The following is a 16,752-nucleotide window of genomic DNA, read 5'->3' on the forward strand; positions in this document are numbered from 1 at the left end:
CTTTTTTTTTCCTTTCTTTTGACAAAATTTCAAACTAATTTACTTTTCAGCATTTATTTTGGGGCTAGGGCTTTGATTTTGTTCTTCATGGAGTGGAGCTGAAGCAGGGTTTGTGTACATTAACAGCAAGTTATCCATTTAAGTTTCTGCTAACAGTGGGAAACATGACAATAAAATGAAATATAGCAATGGACAAAATAAGAATGTTAACTCCAGGGATTCTTGCCTTTTTTTCCATGTTTTTCTTCTATACATAGACTCTGTCCTTTTGGGGTTTTGTTTCCGTATTCCTGTGAAAATAAATCCTTTTGTGTATATATGTGTGTGTGTGTGTGTACGCACACATGTATGTATACACAAATATGTATGTATTTTTTTATCCTTCTAGATACAGGTATGTAAGGATAAAAAATTATGACCTAATAACCATGTGCATGACCTTGGTTATTGCCCTAATGGAATGAGCATCAGTGACTTACTAAAAACAGTAATACATCATGATACACTAATGCATGTGGATGTGCTGCTCCATTGCTACAGGAAATAAAACACCAAGAGCTAAAACTATGAATGCTCTCCAGTACGTCTTGCAGAGCTTGTAATTGGGTTGTACTGGTTTTCTGTGAGAAGTGGGGTTCTCATTGTTGAAAACCCTTATTTTCTGGGGAAAATGTTATTGTAGGAACAAAACTCAGCATACAAGGTCTTGTGAAGATTGTTTAAATAGACAAAATGTCTGTTATAGAAGATGTTATGGAAACAAATTCAAGCAAACAAAATAGGGGTTTTTACAATTAAGCGTCCTGCGTGGTATATGCTGGTCGTAAGTGAGTTGTTATTATAAAGGGTTTTTTGGTATTATTACAACAGATGGGTGGCTGCTAGTCAAGAACTAGTGAATATGACTTCAAGAGTAAAGTTTTGTATGTGTTGCCCGTTCACGTTTTTCATACAATATTGTGACATCATTTTAAACTCTTCTTTTTGGTCAGCAATAGGTTCATGTTTATGTGCATTAGGCTGTGGAGTTAGATTTGTTGTAACGAGTTTACAGTTTTTTACTTTCTGATCATCTCATCCCTTCATCCAACCGCTCTCAGTTCTCTCTTGCACAGAGAGATTTCAAGGCAGTCTACAGTCATCTGGTGTCTCATGTTGATTAAATTTCAGACACAGTTCAATGCCCGCTACTTTAGTCCCCTGTAAGAACCACAGCCATGAGGCTACTAGGGAATTTGACCATGGTGAAACGCTTGCAGCAGTAGTATAGAAATAACACCCTCCAGCAAGAATGCCTGCCACTGTTTTTAGTAAGGTATAGGAACTGCCAGCACACTGCTGTATAATAGTGCACCACTTGTGTGCTGTACCATTGGTAGTTACTGCAAACTGTTAACTAGTAAGCCAGAAATACTAACTAGCACATCCGAGAGACAGCACAAGAGTGAATTCTACCATCTCTCTGCCTTAGGAACTGCCACTGTCTGTTGCCAGATGTGAGCCTAAGAAAAACGAAAATAATTTATGAAGTGAGCTAGCAGGGTACTGAGACCCACTTGTTTTCACAGAAATGGAGGACGCTGTGGTGGTGCCAAAGGCACTAGAAGAGCTTTGCCTAAAGACAGAAAAGAAAGTGATTCCCTCCTGCATTTTATAATTAAAATAGTGTTGTTGTATATAGTGCTAATATGTTTCTACTATGGAACATAGCAAAGAACAAGGTGTGCTTTTATGATTCCTTTATATTCTGCAGTTGCATTTGAAGAAGAAATAGTTATAAAAATGAAACATAGGTGCTGAGATAGTCAGTAGGGATTATTTCTGTAAACACCAGGTTTTTTTAAATCAAGCAGTGCCTAAGTACAACCACAAAAATTCTTCTGAGAAATGTCAAATCGTAATGTCAATGAATATACCAGGCAGAAAAAATGTTGAATTTACAGAGAAAACCCTCTGAGGGTAATAAAATCAGGATAGTAGCTGCTGAATGGCAAAAAGAATAACAAAAAAGAAATGGCAGAGTATGTGAGCATGCGGTGTCGTAAAATGTTGTCCTTCAGATAAGAGAGTTTTTTGAAGAAAGAATGAACACTTCAAATAAGTAGGGGGAGTGTTATTTGTCAGATGGGAGGTAATTTGTGATTTCAGTTGATGTCATTATGGTATTTAAGCCTATCAGCTGGTGAGGAAAAAGCAGCAGATTGCAAGGACATTGCTTGAACGGTATCAGTCCTAGCTGTTCTGCAGCAGGCACTTCCTGGGTTAGAGTTTGTTTTTTCACTGAGTCACTAATTGTTGCGATATTTGTTTTGTTTTGTTTTGCTTTCTTTTAGATAACTGTAGTGACTTGAATTCAGAACTGCAAAGAGTGTTGACAGGTCTGGAAAATGTTGTCTGCGGGAGGAAGAAAAGCAGCTGCAGTTTATCGGTCGCAGAAGTGGATAGACATATTGAACAACTCACTACTGCCAGTGAACACTGTGATTTAGCCATTAAGGTAACAGTAACATCAGGCTCTAAATGCAGCATGTACATTGCCTGAGACACCTGATAGCATTCTGTACTAATAGCACCTTACTTCCAAAGGTGTCAGAGTACTTCACAGAAATCAACTCCAGCTCATGGGGTGTGTCGGGTAGGCAGTAATACGCCTGTTTTACACTGAATTCTCCAAGGCACAGGAGGAGCTACTAACAGACTTTTGATCTCAAATCAGAAATGTATTTTTCTTATGCTCGTTGCAGAGATAAGAGAAATGGGGACACTCAGCTGTTAATTTACTTTCTGAAGGTTATCCAGCAAACAAGTTGTCGCTTGCCCAAGGTCACACAGCTAGTCATTGACCAGTAACAGAAAATGTTACAATAATGTACAAAAATGTACATTTTGTACAAACATGTACAAAAATTACAATATGTAATACTTGCTGAAATTTGAAGATAAAATGCCATATATTATGCCTAAGTTGTGCCTTTGCTGTGTTAAAATACGAAGCTAATATTTAACACAAAACATATGGGGTATATTAATTCTAATGAGACAAGCCAGACACAGGAACAGGTAATTCAGCTGATACTTGTATGTCTTGGTTTTATTGTGTGTGTAACAGAACAAGAAGAGGGATGCCAGGTAGCACATGTAATGAAGGGATTGCAGTTCAGAACCTGAAAGCGACAGAACTGTAGAGTATCTTACTATATACAGGGAAGGAGCTGAACAAGTTTTTTGTGTCAGATGGAAAGGTGTCACTGACTCATTTACATAAGAACAAATATATTGACAGTTTGCTCTTGAAGTGGGGAGGTCTGTGACCATTCTAGACAGCTTAGCCCTTTGGCATACTACTGGGAATGGTCCCCTCTGTGCCTGGTGGTGCCTGAGGAATATAATGGCCTATAAAGAAATTAATGTTGAGTAGTAGTTTGAAGAATGTGGGTATATTTGAGAGAGAGACAGACTGACTTCTGGGTTCTTGGGAACGGTCTTGAAGCAGTTTATTTGAATGTGTTGGAGGATTAGAATCGATACTTTGAATGTTACCCAGTATTATCTGGAGTTTTAGGGTTAAGTGTTCTCAGAAGTCAGTATTCACCAAGAGAGAGATTGTAGATCCTGGAAAACAGGTAGAGATTGGTCTGTGTGAGGTCCACAGAGGTCTCTGAAGTGAGGTGAGATGAGAACCTCTGCAGGAGGTGGATTCAACAAAATGTCAAAATAGCTGCCATAAGCTTAATTCTAAAGCTTTTTATTTTAACCCCATTATTTACTGTTGATTCAAATGAACTACAGTCCAACTTTATAATGACAACTGTTAGCAGCTTCTTCCTGGTTCAGAAATGCAGGCCGTTTATTTTCAGGTGATCTCTACATGTGTAGCCATTTTTGGGGAAAGTTTTTCTCCGGTGCCTGTGCTGTAGAGCCTGGGATTGTTTGTGTTTGACAAGTGATAGCATGCAAAGGTTATTAACCTTTCAGGAAGATAGGAATCTCTGAGATGCTCCACTTATGTGCTAGGGAAGCGTGTCATCAATGTGTTTAATATAGTAAAACCTACACGTGGAGCCCCTCTCCACGTTTCCACCCATGGCTGCAGGTCATTTCTCCTTTCCTGCTTACTCAGACAGAGAACTGAGAGATTTTTAAAACAGGTGGAATCATGAAGAGAAGCCTGAAATTCTGACTGTCTTTTGCTTTGAGTGTTGGCTTTTTTCTTGACTGATGAACTAATGCATTTAAATGTTTTGAATCCTTCTGCTTTGATGGTTAAATTTTACTGGGTTTCTTTTAATGCTGTTGCTGGTAAATTTTTTTTTTTCCTTCTTCTTTTATACAAGTCATGTGACCCTAGCTAGCTCAATTGTTTCTGTCCCACAAAGAATGAAAAGACCTTGAGATGACATTTATCAGATTGTCTGATAACTGAACAGTTACAAAACTATCCTTTGTTTAAGAAAATTTCCATAGAGTAGGCTGGTTAATGCTTCATGTATTTTGAAGAGTAAATAACTATCAGTAACAGATACCTACCACTAAAACTCTACCGATTAAAAAAAGATGTAAATATTTCCAAACATGAACCATGTAGAACATGAAAACAGTTGCACTGGGTCGGACCAAAAGTCCATCTGTCTAGTGGCAGATGCCAACAGAAAGACTGCATCAAAAAGGACATGCATAGTATGTCCTTCTTCTGCCTCCTTCAAAGATGCTTCCGGCAAGGTGGGTTTAGGAACTTCTTGAGCCAGAGATGATGTCTTTGTGTTTAATAGTCATGGGTGGGATTTTCTTCCATATTTGTATCTAATGTGTTTTTTAACCATCTAAATTTTTGGCCTCCATAAATTCTATTAGGAATAAACTCTACCATTGAGTTATGCCTTGTGAAAAAGTGCTGCTTTTTGCTTCTTTTAAACCTGGCACTTGCGGATTTAATCTAATACCATGTCTGTAGCACGACTCCTCTTGAAAGGAAACTAAGGCAGAGAGTACTGATGGCAGTATCAGAGGCAAGACTGGAATTACCATGATACGACATCCTGCCCTGTACTCGGAACATTACATTGTAATTCAGTCCTGTAATCTGTGAAATTATACCTAAATTTATCTGCTGTACAGCAGCATGCCAGATAAAACTGCTCTGTAATACTGCTTTGAAGAAAAATAAACAACCCGGTAGTTTACGTAGATATATCCATGTACAATATTTATGTTTTATTTACCATGGAGGATGGTAGCATGTTGGTCATCAAACCGGAGAATTGTGGTAATAGTTCAGTCAGCAAAACAATACTGATCACCTCAAAATGAAGGAGCATACAAGCAAGCAGAAAGGTCCCTCAGCTTTGTTAGGGGCTGTAGGGCAGCCCTTAGTACAACTGTCAGAGCATGCTGATGCTGTCACTGCCTGAACTTTGTACTTGTGTGGGCAAACGGTAGCAATGGAGTCTGGAAAAAGAGCAGCAGCCTGTCTGTCTGAAGATACCTCCTTGATGTTGAGCCACTGCTGCTGCTTCCTCATGACAGCCCTTCCTCTTTCAGTGTTGCTCCAGGAGGCTCTGAAGAGGAGAAGAGGCTTGGGAAAGGGAGGGGTTGGAAAAACAGCAACACTAGGAGTATGGGGAGGAAGGAGGCAGCAGCAGAACTTGGCATTAGAGGGGTAAGGAAACAGCAGGGGAAGTGCGTGAAAGAGGAGAGGATGTTTGGGGGAAGAAGGGAGAGAGGAAGACAGCAGCGAAGAGGGACGGTTTAAAATAAAGCTAGCATCATCAAGAGAGAATGCTCCTGCCATTACAGAGCTTTTCTTCACGTTGTAAGATTAACCACCCTGTGCTTATTCAGAACTTGAACTCATCCTCACGTTGTGTTGAAATAACTTACCTTGTCATAGTTTGAGACCTATAGGTCCAAGTGAAACTAATGTAAGGGAGAGCTGCGGCTTCTTTCATCTTAGAGATGTTGCAAGGCATTGCTCATTTAGAAAAGTAATTTAAGCTTACTACCAAATATGTAAGCAGAATTATACTGTAGATGCTCTGTCGATGGAGTTTTATATTTATGACTCTAAATGTATGGCAGTTTTATGTAAGAGAGACATGAAATACAATTTAAAAGGATAAACTGAACCTGACTGCAAAAGTTTTGTCCCTGCTTTTTCCATAGAGGCGTCTTAAACTAGTTGTTAAAAATAGGTTTTTTCCTTTTGTACGAGTGTCTTTTCCTCCTCACTAAGGAGTCTTGCTGTAGCCAAGATTTATTCTTTAAGATTAATCAATTGATAACAGTAAATAACCAACTTTCCATTATAATAGACATACAATAAAATTTCACTGGCGCATCAGGGTCAGACAGTGGGAAGATTTCTTGCAGAAAAAAAGTGGAGTTGTATTTTCAACTTGGTTTGTCATTTTCAGCTGTACTCTGGTTGGTTCTTTTAGTGTCCCCCAAATTAAGGAGGTAAACTTCAGTTAGTAATTTTTGTTATATATAAAAAATGAGTCATTTGAATAATACAACTAAGCAGACTATTTTTAACTTCGGTACATGTTATTTATCTTCCATATTAAACTTAAAAGTATAGGCTTCAGCTATAACTTGTTCTTGGATTATCCAATGAAACGAAACTTTCTAGGTTGCTAGTTATATCATATATTCACTTATTTCCCATGTTTCTTCCTACCATTTTAATGCAGACTGCCTTCAGAAAGATTCAAAAGCTTATAAGCAACATCTGGAGGGGTTTTGCGTGTTGCAAAGGTCTTCCATAAGTGAAAAAAATTGATACAGGCGCAGCATACGCTGTGTAGTAGAATCAGAACTGCACGTAGTTACCTGACACATTAAGCGTTATGCTGTGTTTCAACATGTTGAATGACCAGTCTGACGGTAGGTAAGCTCAGGCATGGCAGTATTACCTTGCTGGTGGTGTGTGTGTGTATTTAGTTTCACCCAGTGGAAGTTGCTGAATATCCTTTGTGCTGAATGGTGCCTACAAGGCACAGTTCTGAGCAAGGGGATGGGGCGGGAAATGCTGAATGGCGTTATATGTCCCAGAGGAACCCAGCTTTTTTTAGGCACTACAAAGGCTGTAATGTCTTCTGGTATAACGTAAGCCTAGCCAAGGCGAGTTCTATTTCTTTCATCTCTCTGTCACCTCGAGGAAAACATGTTCAGGAACATTGGAAAGAAGAGTCCTGCTTTTTACTGTCACACTCTTTTCCTTGCCCTTTTGTGGAGTTGGCCTAAAACCAAAAAAGGCCCCATGCCATACACATTCACAGGCTTCTACTTTTCTGCCTTGTTACTCAGGCAGGGAAACAACAAACACCGTGCTCACCCATGACAAGGAGTCATTAATTTGCTTTAAAGTGTTCTGAGGTGAAACTACTGGGACTTCTGTCACTCATGGGTGACATGTTTTATTTGCATGTAAAACATCCATCTGCTTTGCTGTTGGTCAGTATGAAATATTTTAAGAAAATGGTCGAACTATCAAACAAAATAAGCAATAATGTTGTTTGACATTACTTATCAAACAAAAGAGCAAACTGATGGTGTTGTGGGGCTGGGTGTGTACATGCAAGTATATCTAGTTGCCTGTTACATACTTCTGTCCTGTGTACCATTACTCCTGTTCAATCATCTTTCTCTGCCTCTTTCTGTTTTTTGATGACTGTATTTTTGCAGACCGTGGAAGAGATTGAGGGTGTGCTGGGACGTGACCTTTATCCAAATCTATCTGAAGAGAGATCTCGATGGGAAAAGGAGCTAGCTGGCTTGCGGGAAGAGAATGAGAGCCTCACGGCCATGCTGTGCAGCAAAGAGGAGGAGCTGAACAGGACCAAGGCCACCATGAATGCTATTCGTGAAGAAAGGGACAGACTGCGTAGAAGGGTAAGAGTGCTGCATAGATGATGGCTTCTTGTTCCTCCTAGCCTGCATAATTTTGTCACCAGAACAAGCTTCTCTTTAATCTTGCTTCCTGTACTGGCTGTAGGGCTTTTTGTTGTTAAAGGTGAGCTATACAAGTTACAGAACTAGGACAAAACTGAACATAATTGAAAAAGCGTGTGTGATGAACAGCCAAGGTGTACAACAAGCTGATGTCAGAAATCATGTGTTAACAGAAAACCTGATACTCATCTCTAAGGAAGCATATGTAACTTGTCTATAGAAAAAGCAGCTGTTCATTTAGTGAGTTTTCCTGTAAACAACAAATATTTCTTTGTTTTTAATGGGAATTCGATTTGCGATTAGGAGAAAGAAAAAGAGCAGGACTCCTGTCAGTGGGTAGTAATTCTCAGAACTGAACAATGAGTAGTCCTAGCCATGTCCTGCTTCCCTGTCTACGTTTTATGATGCTGCAAGCTCAGATAAAGGCCTTGTGCTTTGTATGGAATCCAAACTAAAAAAGCCTGGAAATTTGTTCACAAAAAAGATGAAAAATCTGAGAGAACATGACCTCAATCTCTGTTACTTTTAAAATTTGTTGACTTTGTCCCTCTTAAATCTGCAGAGTTTTGACTAGATATGAAATAATTTTGTTTTAAAACAGGCAGTTTCAAGTTTCTGTTCAATTTGAGTGACAATTGAGACAACTGTATCTTGGTAGAATTATTGGAAGTGTTGCCCTTCACCTACTGGCAGCAGATCAACCTTTTATGCAAATACTGTGCTTCTAAAACAACATTGTTTTGTAGCGAGTGTATCATTTTAGCATGAAGGGGCATTGTGTGAGACTTCCAATCTTCAGATACCAAGCCACAAATTACCTTTGCAAAACTAACTATCCTCTCTTAACACTAAAAAAAAGGTGTGTGCGACGAGGGAAGAATAGTAATCTGCTATCGTGTAAAACAAGACCACTTCAACTTTTCCTTCGTAAAATTTAGTTTTATTATATAACATAAGTGTAAGTTGTTTTCAGTCCTGAAGTTTTTGGACTGGTTTTATAATTACACTTCTTTTTAAGCAGAGGCAGTACTACCCCTTGAGCTACAGAAGTAGCATTTATACACCTGGTGAATTATTGCAGGATTGCGATGGGGGGATGGGGGTGGCAAGCGGGCAGAGAATAGAAGCATGTGCTTGTGAAATTTGCTTACACAAATGCAGATATTGACACTACAGGTGATACGGATCAATATTGGGATATCAAACAAGAAAAAAATAGACGGCCTTGAGGGTAGAATTAATAGAAAAAGATTTAAATTTTGAGAGGTATGGAATGCAAGTTAAGGTGCTTAGAAGATTGGTAACAAGAGTTTATGCTGACAGCCAGGAGCTCCTCAGTTAAAAAAAACAGAAAATGGGAAAGCATTGGTGTTTGTGATGACCAGTGATCACCAGAGATCAGAAAAATCTGAATTTGATTTCTTTTCACAAGCGCTGGAGAAAGCAAGTAAGAATGGGAGCTAATGGCTGTTCAAACTTAGGGACCAAACTGGAGCGAGAACAGATTAATGTAAACCACTCGTGGTTGTATTAGGCCAGAAATCAGACTGTGAGGTGTCTAACAGACAAGAGGATTGTGCTTTTGGAGAAGCAGTAAGGAGTAAGGCTACTGACTAATAGGCTACTTTGAAAATGGAGCTTTAAAATACTAAAGTTATGTTTGTATAATGAAAAGTGTGACTATGCAGGGATACCTATTAAACCCAGGATGGTTACGTTAGGATTGTATCCAAAGGAAGGCAAAAAAGCGTACTTTTAATTGGCCCAGTTAATACAGCTGCATTAATCCTAGAGCTAGCCTTAGTATCTCTGCACAAAACTGTTATGTTTTGCCTGGCTGCCAGCAACAGCAGAGGGTTGGATCAGATGATGGGGAAAATGCTGTTTAGTTCTGTGTATGCGGATACTGCTTGACTTGGTCAATCTATATTGGAATCCCCAGTGAACCAAGCATTTGTGGAGCCACACAAGTACTGGCTATGTTATTGAGTATTTCACAATTTCCTTAGTATAGGCAGGGCCTAGGACTGAAAGGATAGTGTGTTAATCATGCTGATCTAGTAGTTGCTGGCCTGTCTCTTGGAACTGCTGCCAGGGATGCTGCATGTGTTACTGATGCCTCTTTGTTATGGAAGCATCTCTGATGGAAACAGAACTAGGTCATCAACTTGTTTCGTGTAAGTGGCTAGAGCAATTGTCGGATGATAGCAGCAGTGGGATGTTACTGACCTGAGTTATGTTCACACCACTGACCCTGGAGAGGGTAAGTCTTGAATTGCTCTGTAGAGACTGTGAGCTGTCTCGTATACAGCAAGCCAGTTTAAGTGTTCATTCCTCTTTAATTAAGGAAATTCTTCTTGGACAGATCGGATAGATGTCTTGCCCAGTAGACGAAGGGTTAATGTTGGATTGGCACAGAGCGTAACAAAATCAAGCAGCCTCCATATTCAGGCACAGCTGGCAGGGGTTTTTTTCAGTTGTTTTCATTTAGTTTGCACCTATAGAGCACTTTATTGAAATATGGTTTTTAATATCATCCTGAACTTGCAGAACAACTGGTTTATTGCCCCCACCAGAGAAGTTTGTCCGTGGCATATGACCCTGTCAGCAACAGTATGTAACTGTTGCACTGGAAACAGTATTTGCATTTTTAATGTAATGGTGTCCATGGTTTTCTTTGACCTATTAAATATTTTCTGCATGCCACCTGAACTCAGAGTCACTTCAGATTATTTCCCTGGAGAGTGGGAAGGGAGATCCAACTAAAATTTAGTTATTGTTTTTCTCAAATTAAATTGGGTGAAGCAAATAAGCTTGAAGTTGACCAGATCAATAGGTCTGTTGCTTTAGACCAATGTCTGTAATCAAGCAGAGTGCTTTCAATACATTTTTCTCAGGCTTGTTGGAGATTTAATTTAATTAGGTATTTACTGTGCTCAGTTAACAGATTGAGCCGCTTTCTAGAACAGTGGCTAAGAAACAATATACATATGGAATTTATTTCTCACAGGTCATTAGTAAATGAGGTAATTGCTTATTTCTGTAGGGTGCCTGCAGTGTAGCGGCTAATGTCATAACATAGAGGTTTATTTTACCTCTGTATGATATTGCCATATTAAAAATAAAATCAATTTAAGTCTGGGCCAGTCAATGGCCTAGAAACTGTTCACATATAGCTGACCATAATCCTGAATCCAATAATACAGATAAGATGCCGGGGAACTTCTGTACCAGTTCGTGGGATTAATGTTATTATTACATGAGAATAAGGTTGTAATCAGGTCAGCACTATTTATGACTGCTATATGTGGTAACAGACTTAAATAGTACTAGAAAAAGTAATATTTGTGTTCTTACACAAAATCTCTTGTATCCACCAGGGGAGTCAGATGAGCAGCGCTGATACAGCATATAAACTCCATCATGACTGCCAAGTAAAAGTTGTGGGTTTTTTAATTACTGCCCATGAAAGTTGCCAGATGAGTAGTGCCTCAGCAGTCCCAAAAGCAGCCCGTCGACATGAGAAGCAGTAGGTGTGGGCAGTCTTCAGGCTTCTCTGAGTCTGTTCTGAAGAACTACGTCTAAAGCGAAAAGGCGGTTCCAGCTCTGGAAGTATCTTAAGTCTATTCTCTGCAAAAGCCAGATGTCAACTTGTTCAGTTAATCAAATGCTCTTAGTTCTGAGGATTGTTCTGTATCTCCTCCAAACTCTGCTGAATTCACCAAACTGACCATAACAAGAACAGAATTAGTATTTTAGCTATCTTTGACTTAAGACCTTAATGAAAACATAATCTGCAGAGGAGTAGAAAAGTGCTGTTTTAATGCGGGATCCCTCCAGCTGCCCAGATTGCCCCCACTCCAAGAAACTTCATTTTAGCATGAGGGCTCTCCCAAAATGCCTTGTTCTTGCGAGGAGTTGAAACCTACCCAAACCACAGCAGGATTCAGATCCTTGGCCTCGCAGGCACTGTTCTCGGATGACACAAAGCTGGCACGAACTGCTCAGCTGTCCATGTTTTGGCGTCATTCGTGTTGGGATCAGAAGGTATTGTTCAGGTTGCTAGAGAACACTGGTACGTTACGAACATTTAGAGATTATTACCAGCTTGCACAGCTTAACATGATCCTTGAACTGTTGTCTTCTTGTCTCTTGGTGCACACCAGAAACCCGAGGTAGCAGCCAAAAGCTATTTCCATTCTCTGCCTCCTTCAGTTGCATGGTATTTGCTTATGCAGCAGTATCTCCACTTAGCTGTTAATGAACTAGAGCTTTGCTTCTGTTTCCAAGCTTGTATGCAAATGGCTCAGTGATTAATCTGAAATGAAATGAGAAAAAGCCTGAGATAGGCTTACTGCCCTTGTTTGTGCCACTGCGTGCCAGCCTGGATCAGAACACTTAAGTTGTGCTCAGAGCTTTTAGGGAATCCACCCTTCACCTCCCATGTCATGTCCTGCTACGTCCTTGGTTTTTGTTGCTGTGCTTCCTTTGTAGAGGTGCGGCACCTGGATCTTTCCTCATGGAGCACTGCATGAGGGAGTTTTGTCTGAAAAGGTGTCAAATGCAGAGGAGCGCTTGCTTGGTGACATATTTCTATCCCCCAGTGCCCTGTAGTCTCTCCTCCTGCTTAAAAAAGTCATATGTATAGACCCTAGCAGTGTGCCTGTTCTCTTGTAGCTTGTTGTGTCTGTGTGTTGTTCCTTTTCTCCGTTCCTCAAAATAATTGTTCAAACTGCAGACTGATTTTCAGATCTGCCAGAGGAGTAGGGCTCCTAGTGACAGTTAAGTTCTTACATATTTCTTGAAAGCAGACATCTTTGAGATTCTGTAAATGCCTCCTTTGAACTGATAAGAACTCCAGAGAATTCACGGAGGAGATGGCCCTTACAAATACCAGAAAAGACTTCTTCGCCATACTCAGTCAACTACAACAGACAACCTGTAGGAAATCAGACCTTGTTAGCTGTGGTGCTCGCGATTTAAGAGGGGCTGAAAATTATCTGGCTGAAAATAATCACCACTAGCCCTGATGGAAAGGTTAGCAGTGCTTTAGGCTGGGAAGGGCCCTCACCGCTGAAAGCAGCTTGAATTGTCACACCACTATTTCATTTTCCATCTTCTCCTCCACAGATTTGCAGTATGCATGAATAAATTAGAAAGTGGGACAGGTATATTCACTTCCTGTGCTTTGTTATACCTCATCTTTCTCCTCTGTATAACAGGGAGAAAAAATTAAAGTGGTATTAAAATGCTGGGGAAAAAAATGTTATTACTTGAAGGGTTCAGAGATACTGCATGATGAAACAGGTCATAAGTAGGGTAGAAAGAAAACAATCACAGGCATGCCCTTTATTTGAAACTGGTTTAGGAACAAAAGCAGCAGGTGTCCTTTGAATGTGGAAATCAGTGACAAAAATATGCAGTTTGTAGCTGTCATTTTTTATTTGGGATATGTTAACCAATCATGTAGTTGTGAGTATGCATGTGTAAAATACAAAGAGTAAAAACATCTTTCTTAGATTTATGATTATAGATAATGAGCATATTCCACCAAAGTATTTTCTGTAACCCACTATGCATTTCTGCAAACATGTCCATGATGCCTGTTAATCACTTACGAAGTCTTTCATAAATCCAACATTACTGTAGTGTGTCAGCCCCTTTTCTCTACCCTTGCTGTCTTTTTATTTAGTTCTTAAGGTATCCACAAGAAATTATGCTTTATTTTTCCCTATTTCTTACTCCAGTTCTCAGCATTCAAAGGAAGAAATCAGAAATGCAGCTAAACAATTGGTTCATATTGCTAAACATCAAATATTAATAAATAAAATTTCCAGTTACTTAAATTGATATTAATAACTTGAGAACATCTGTTTGCACCTGACTTATCTTGGTGTCTAGGCTGTCCATTGCTCAGAAGTCTAATGGCTCTGTTGCCTTGTGTCTCACTTAATGCCCTGCTCCTGCTCTTTCCAAGGTTCCAGCACTTCTTTACTTCTGTAATTCTTTGGACTTCCTCCAGCTGTTTAGAAGATCTTCGCTCTTTCCTTTTTTTCAGTGTGGATTTCACAGATGTTTCCCTGGATTTCTCCTTTTTCCTCTGTTCTTGCCTCCTTTTTTTTTTTTCTGATCATATAATTAGACCTGCCTGTCAGCCACTTTCTATCTCAATTTAGAGTTCTAGAACTTTGGCAATTTTTATATCCTTCTGGATATGTCTGTCTGTAAACTAGTACGATGCAAGGGCTGAAGAAATCTTTTCTTTGAATCCTTCCTTGTTATTCCTCCCCAACTCAAAAATCCACACTTTTCTGTCTTTCAGTTGAACTTTTTTTGGTTTTGTTTCTTTACTTGTCTTCACCCATTGGATTTTGCCAATTTTGTCATCCATTTCCAGTGAGATCTGCCCTTCCTCTGTCTCCAGTTTCCAAGTGTTTATTGTGTCTCACGTGCGGTACTGCAATTACCTTCTTTCTACTAATAAACATAACCTTCAGAATAACTTATATTACATTGGTAATGACACTTGAGACTGGTAGAAGTATTGAGCAGGGGTGGTCAGATAATTTTTAATCATACTTTTTAAACTAGCCTTTTCATAACTCATGCATTCACCAATCCAGAGAAGAAACTGGCTCTTCTGAACTCTTTTTTTTTTTTTTTTCTTGATTCCCATTCTTTGGTCTTCCTTTATTTTTCCTGTAGAGGTACTACTAGTGTGGAAAAGTACGTTCTGAGGAGGTGGTGCATACTGCTATATTTACAGTGGAGGTTTCGGTGACCAGAAATAGTTACCTAAGCTGTCTCTGGGCGGTCTGGTGGGTGGGCAACCCAGTCATGAGATTCTGGCTTGGTGAATGTGTGAATTGTGAGATCGGTGATTTTACAGGTCAGACAAACTTGCCCTGTTATCCTGCTCAGAATTACCATCCAGTACTTAGCGTTGCTAAAGTTAGTGCAGTTATTTATAGCAATTAATTCAGCATGTAATTTCTCAAATGAAGTCCTGAATCAGTAAATACATCAAGAAGCATGAATAAGCAGGCAGTTTCTTTAAGTTGTAGTTGCTTCTATGATACAGTGTTAAAGCAGTGACTCACATAGAATGATAACTGTGCTGCGCTCTAAGTTTTCTTTTATAAATGCTTTCCTGAGCAAAGCTTTGCCTGGCTACAGACTTAGCTGTGTTCATTTTTCTTTCTATTGCTAACGTTGTTTTACAGATCCTTAAGAATAATTGGCTTCGTGATCATGGCCAATAGTCACTGCTCAGTAATAAAACATAGACTAAAGGAAACCTATCTGCCTTAAAGTTTTGTGTAATATTGTCCTTACCTAAGGTGGTTTTAAACTTTGGAGTCAATGAATGCTTAGCATTTTAAGCAACTTTAACACTCTGTTTCCTGATTGCCCTTAAATTTAGAATATTACTTGTTTGGGGGCTGAAATCTTGCAGGACTGGGTTCTGGGCATAGGTGAATATTTTAGCAATTTTTAAGTCAGCTGTTGAGGCAGGGATTTGATTTTATGAAGAATACATCCCTAGTGGTTTTCCTGTTTGTTTGTGTGGTGGGTTAACCCTGGCTGGACACCAGGTGCCCACCAAAGCCGTTCTATCACTCCCCCGGACTCAGCTGGACAGGGGAGAGAAAATATAACAAAGGGCTCGTGGGTCGAGATAAGGACAGGGAGAGATCACTCAACCAATTAACCGTCACAGGCAAAACAGACTCAACTTGGGGAAAATTAACTTAATTTATTGCCAATCAACCAGAGTAGGGTAATGGGAAATAAAACGAAATCTTAAAAGACCTTCCCTCCACCCCTCCCTTCTTCCTGGGCACAGCTTCACTCCTGCATTCTCTACCTCTTCCCCCCCAGCGGCACAGGGGGACGGGGAGTGGGGGTTGGGGTCAGTTCATCACATGTTGTCTCTGCTGATTCATCCTCTTCAGGGGGAGGACTCCTCACTTGTCCCCTGCTCCACCATGGGGTCCCTCCCACGGGAGACAGTCCTCCATGGACTTCTCCAGTGTGGGTCCCTCCTGCAGGCTACAGTCCTTCAGGCACAGACTGCTCCAGCATGGGTCCCCTGCGGGGTCACAAGTCCTGCCAGAAAACCTGCTCCAGCGTGGGCTCCTCTCTCCACGGGGCCACAGGTCCTGCCAGGAGCCTGCTCCAGCGCGGGCTTCCCATGGGGTCACAGCCTCCTTCGGGCACCCACCTGCCCTGGCGTGTGGTCCTCCACGGGCTGCAGGTGGATATCTGCTCCACTGTGGACCTCCCTGGGCTGCAGGGGGACAGCCTGCCTCACCATGGTCTTCCCCACGGGCTGCAGGGGAATCTCTGCTCTGGCGCCAGGAGCATCTCCTCCCCCTCCTTCTTCACTGACCTGGGGGTCTGCAGGGTTCTGTCTCTTACATGTTCTCAGTCCTCTCTCTGGCTGCCATTTCTGTGCTGCAGCAACTTTTTTCCTTCTTAAATCTGTTATCCCAGAGGCGCTACCACTGTCGCTGGTGGGCTCGGCCTTGGCTGGCGGTGGGTCCGACTTGGAGCTGGCTGGCATTGGCTCTGTCAGACATGGGGGAAACTTCCAGCAGCTTCTCACAGAAGCCACCCCTGTAACCCCCCCACCCGCCAAAACCTTGCCACACAAACCTAGTACAGTTTGCTTTTAAACAATGCTGTAACTTAAGTACTTGGGGAATTTAGTTTGAAACAGCCCAGGTTTTAAAAGAAATAGTAATAAATATGATTTTGATTTAATGAAGTTTTGGGGGTTGCTTTTTTTTTCCACAGTGT

At 40.6% G+C, this 16,752-nt stretch overlaps 1 protein-coding gene across 4 annotated transcripts in view; it reads left to right on the forward strand.

Annotated features, from left to right (window-relative positions):
• The window catches only part of MCC (MCC regulator of WNT signaling pathway), a 224,354-nt gene that overhangs the window by 168,245 nt on the left and 39,357 nt on the right, over positions 1-16,752 (forward strand). For all 4 annotated transcript variants that reach the window (XR_008233829.1, XR_008233830.1, XR_008233831.1 and 1 more), the window contains 2 exons: positions 2,334-2,497; positions 7,684-7,890. Coding sequence is in view for 1 of the 4 variants with exons in the window: in XM_052778950.1 (XP_052634910.1) it covers positions 2,334-2,497; positions 7,684-7,890 (371 nt within the window). In the remaining 3 variants the exon portion in view is untranslated. The remainder of the gene's footprint in view (positions 1-2,333; positions 2,498-7,683; positions 7,891-16,752) is intronic.

This window comes from Harpia harpyja, chromosome Z (genome assembly GCF_026419915.1).
Source record: "Harpia harpyja isolate bHarHar1 chromosome Z, bHarHar1 primary haplotype, whole genome shotgun sequence".
NCBI lineage: Eukaryota > Metazoa > Chordata > Aves > Accipitriformes > Accipitridae > Harpia > Harpia harpyja.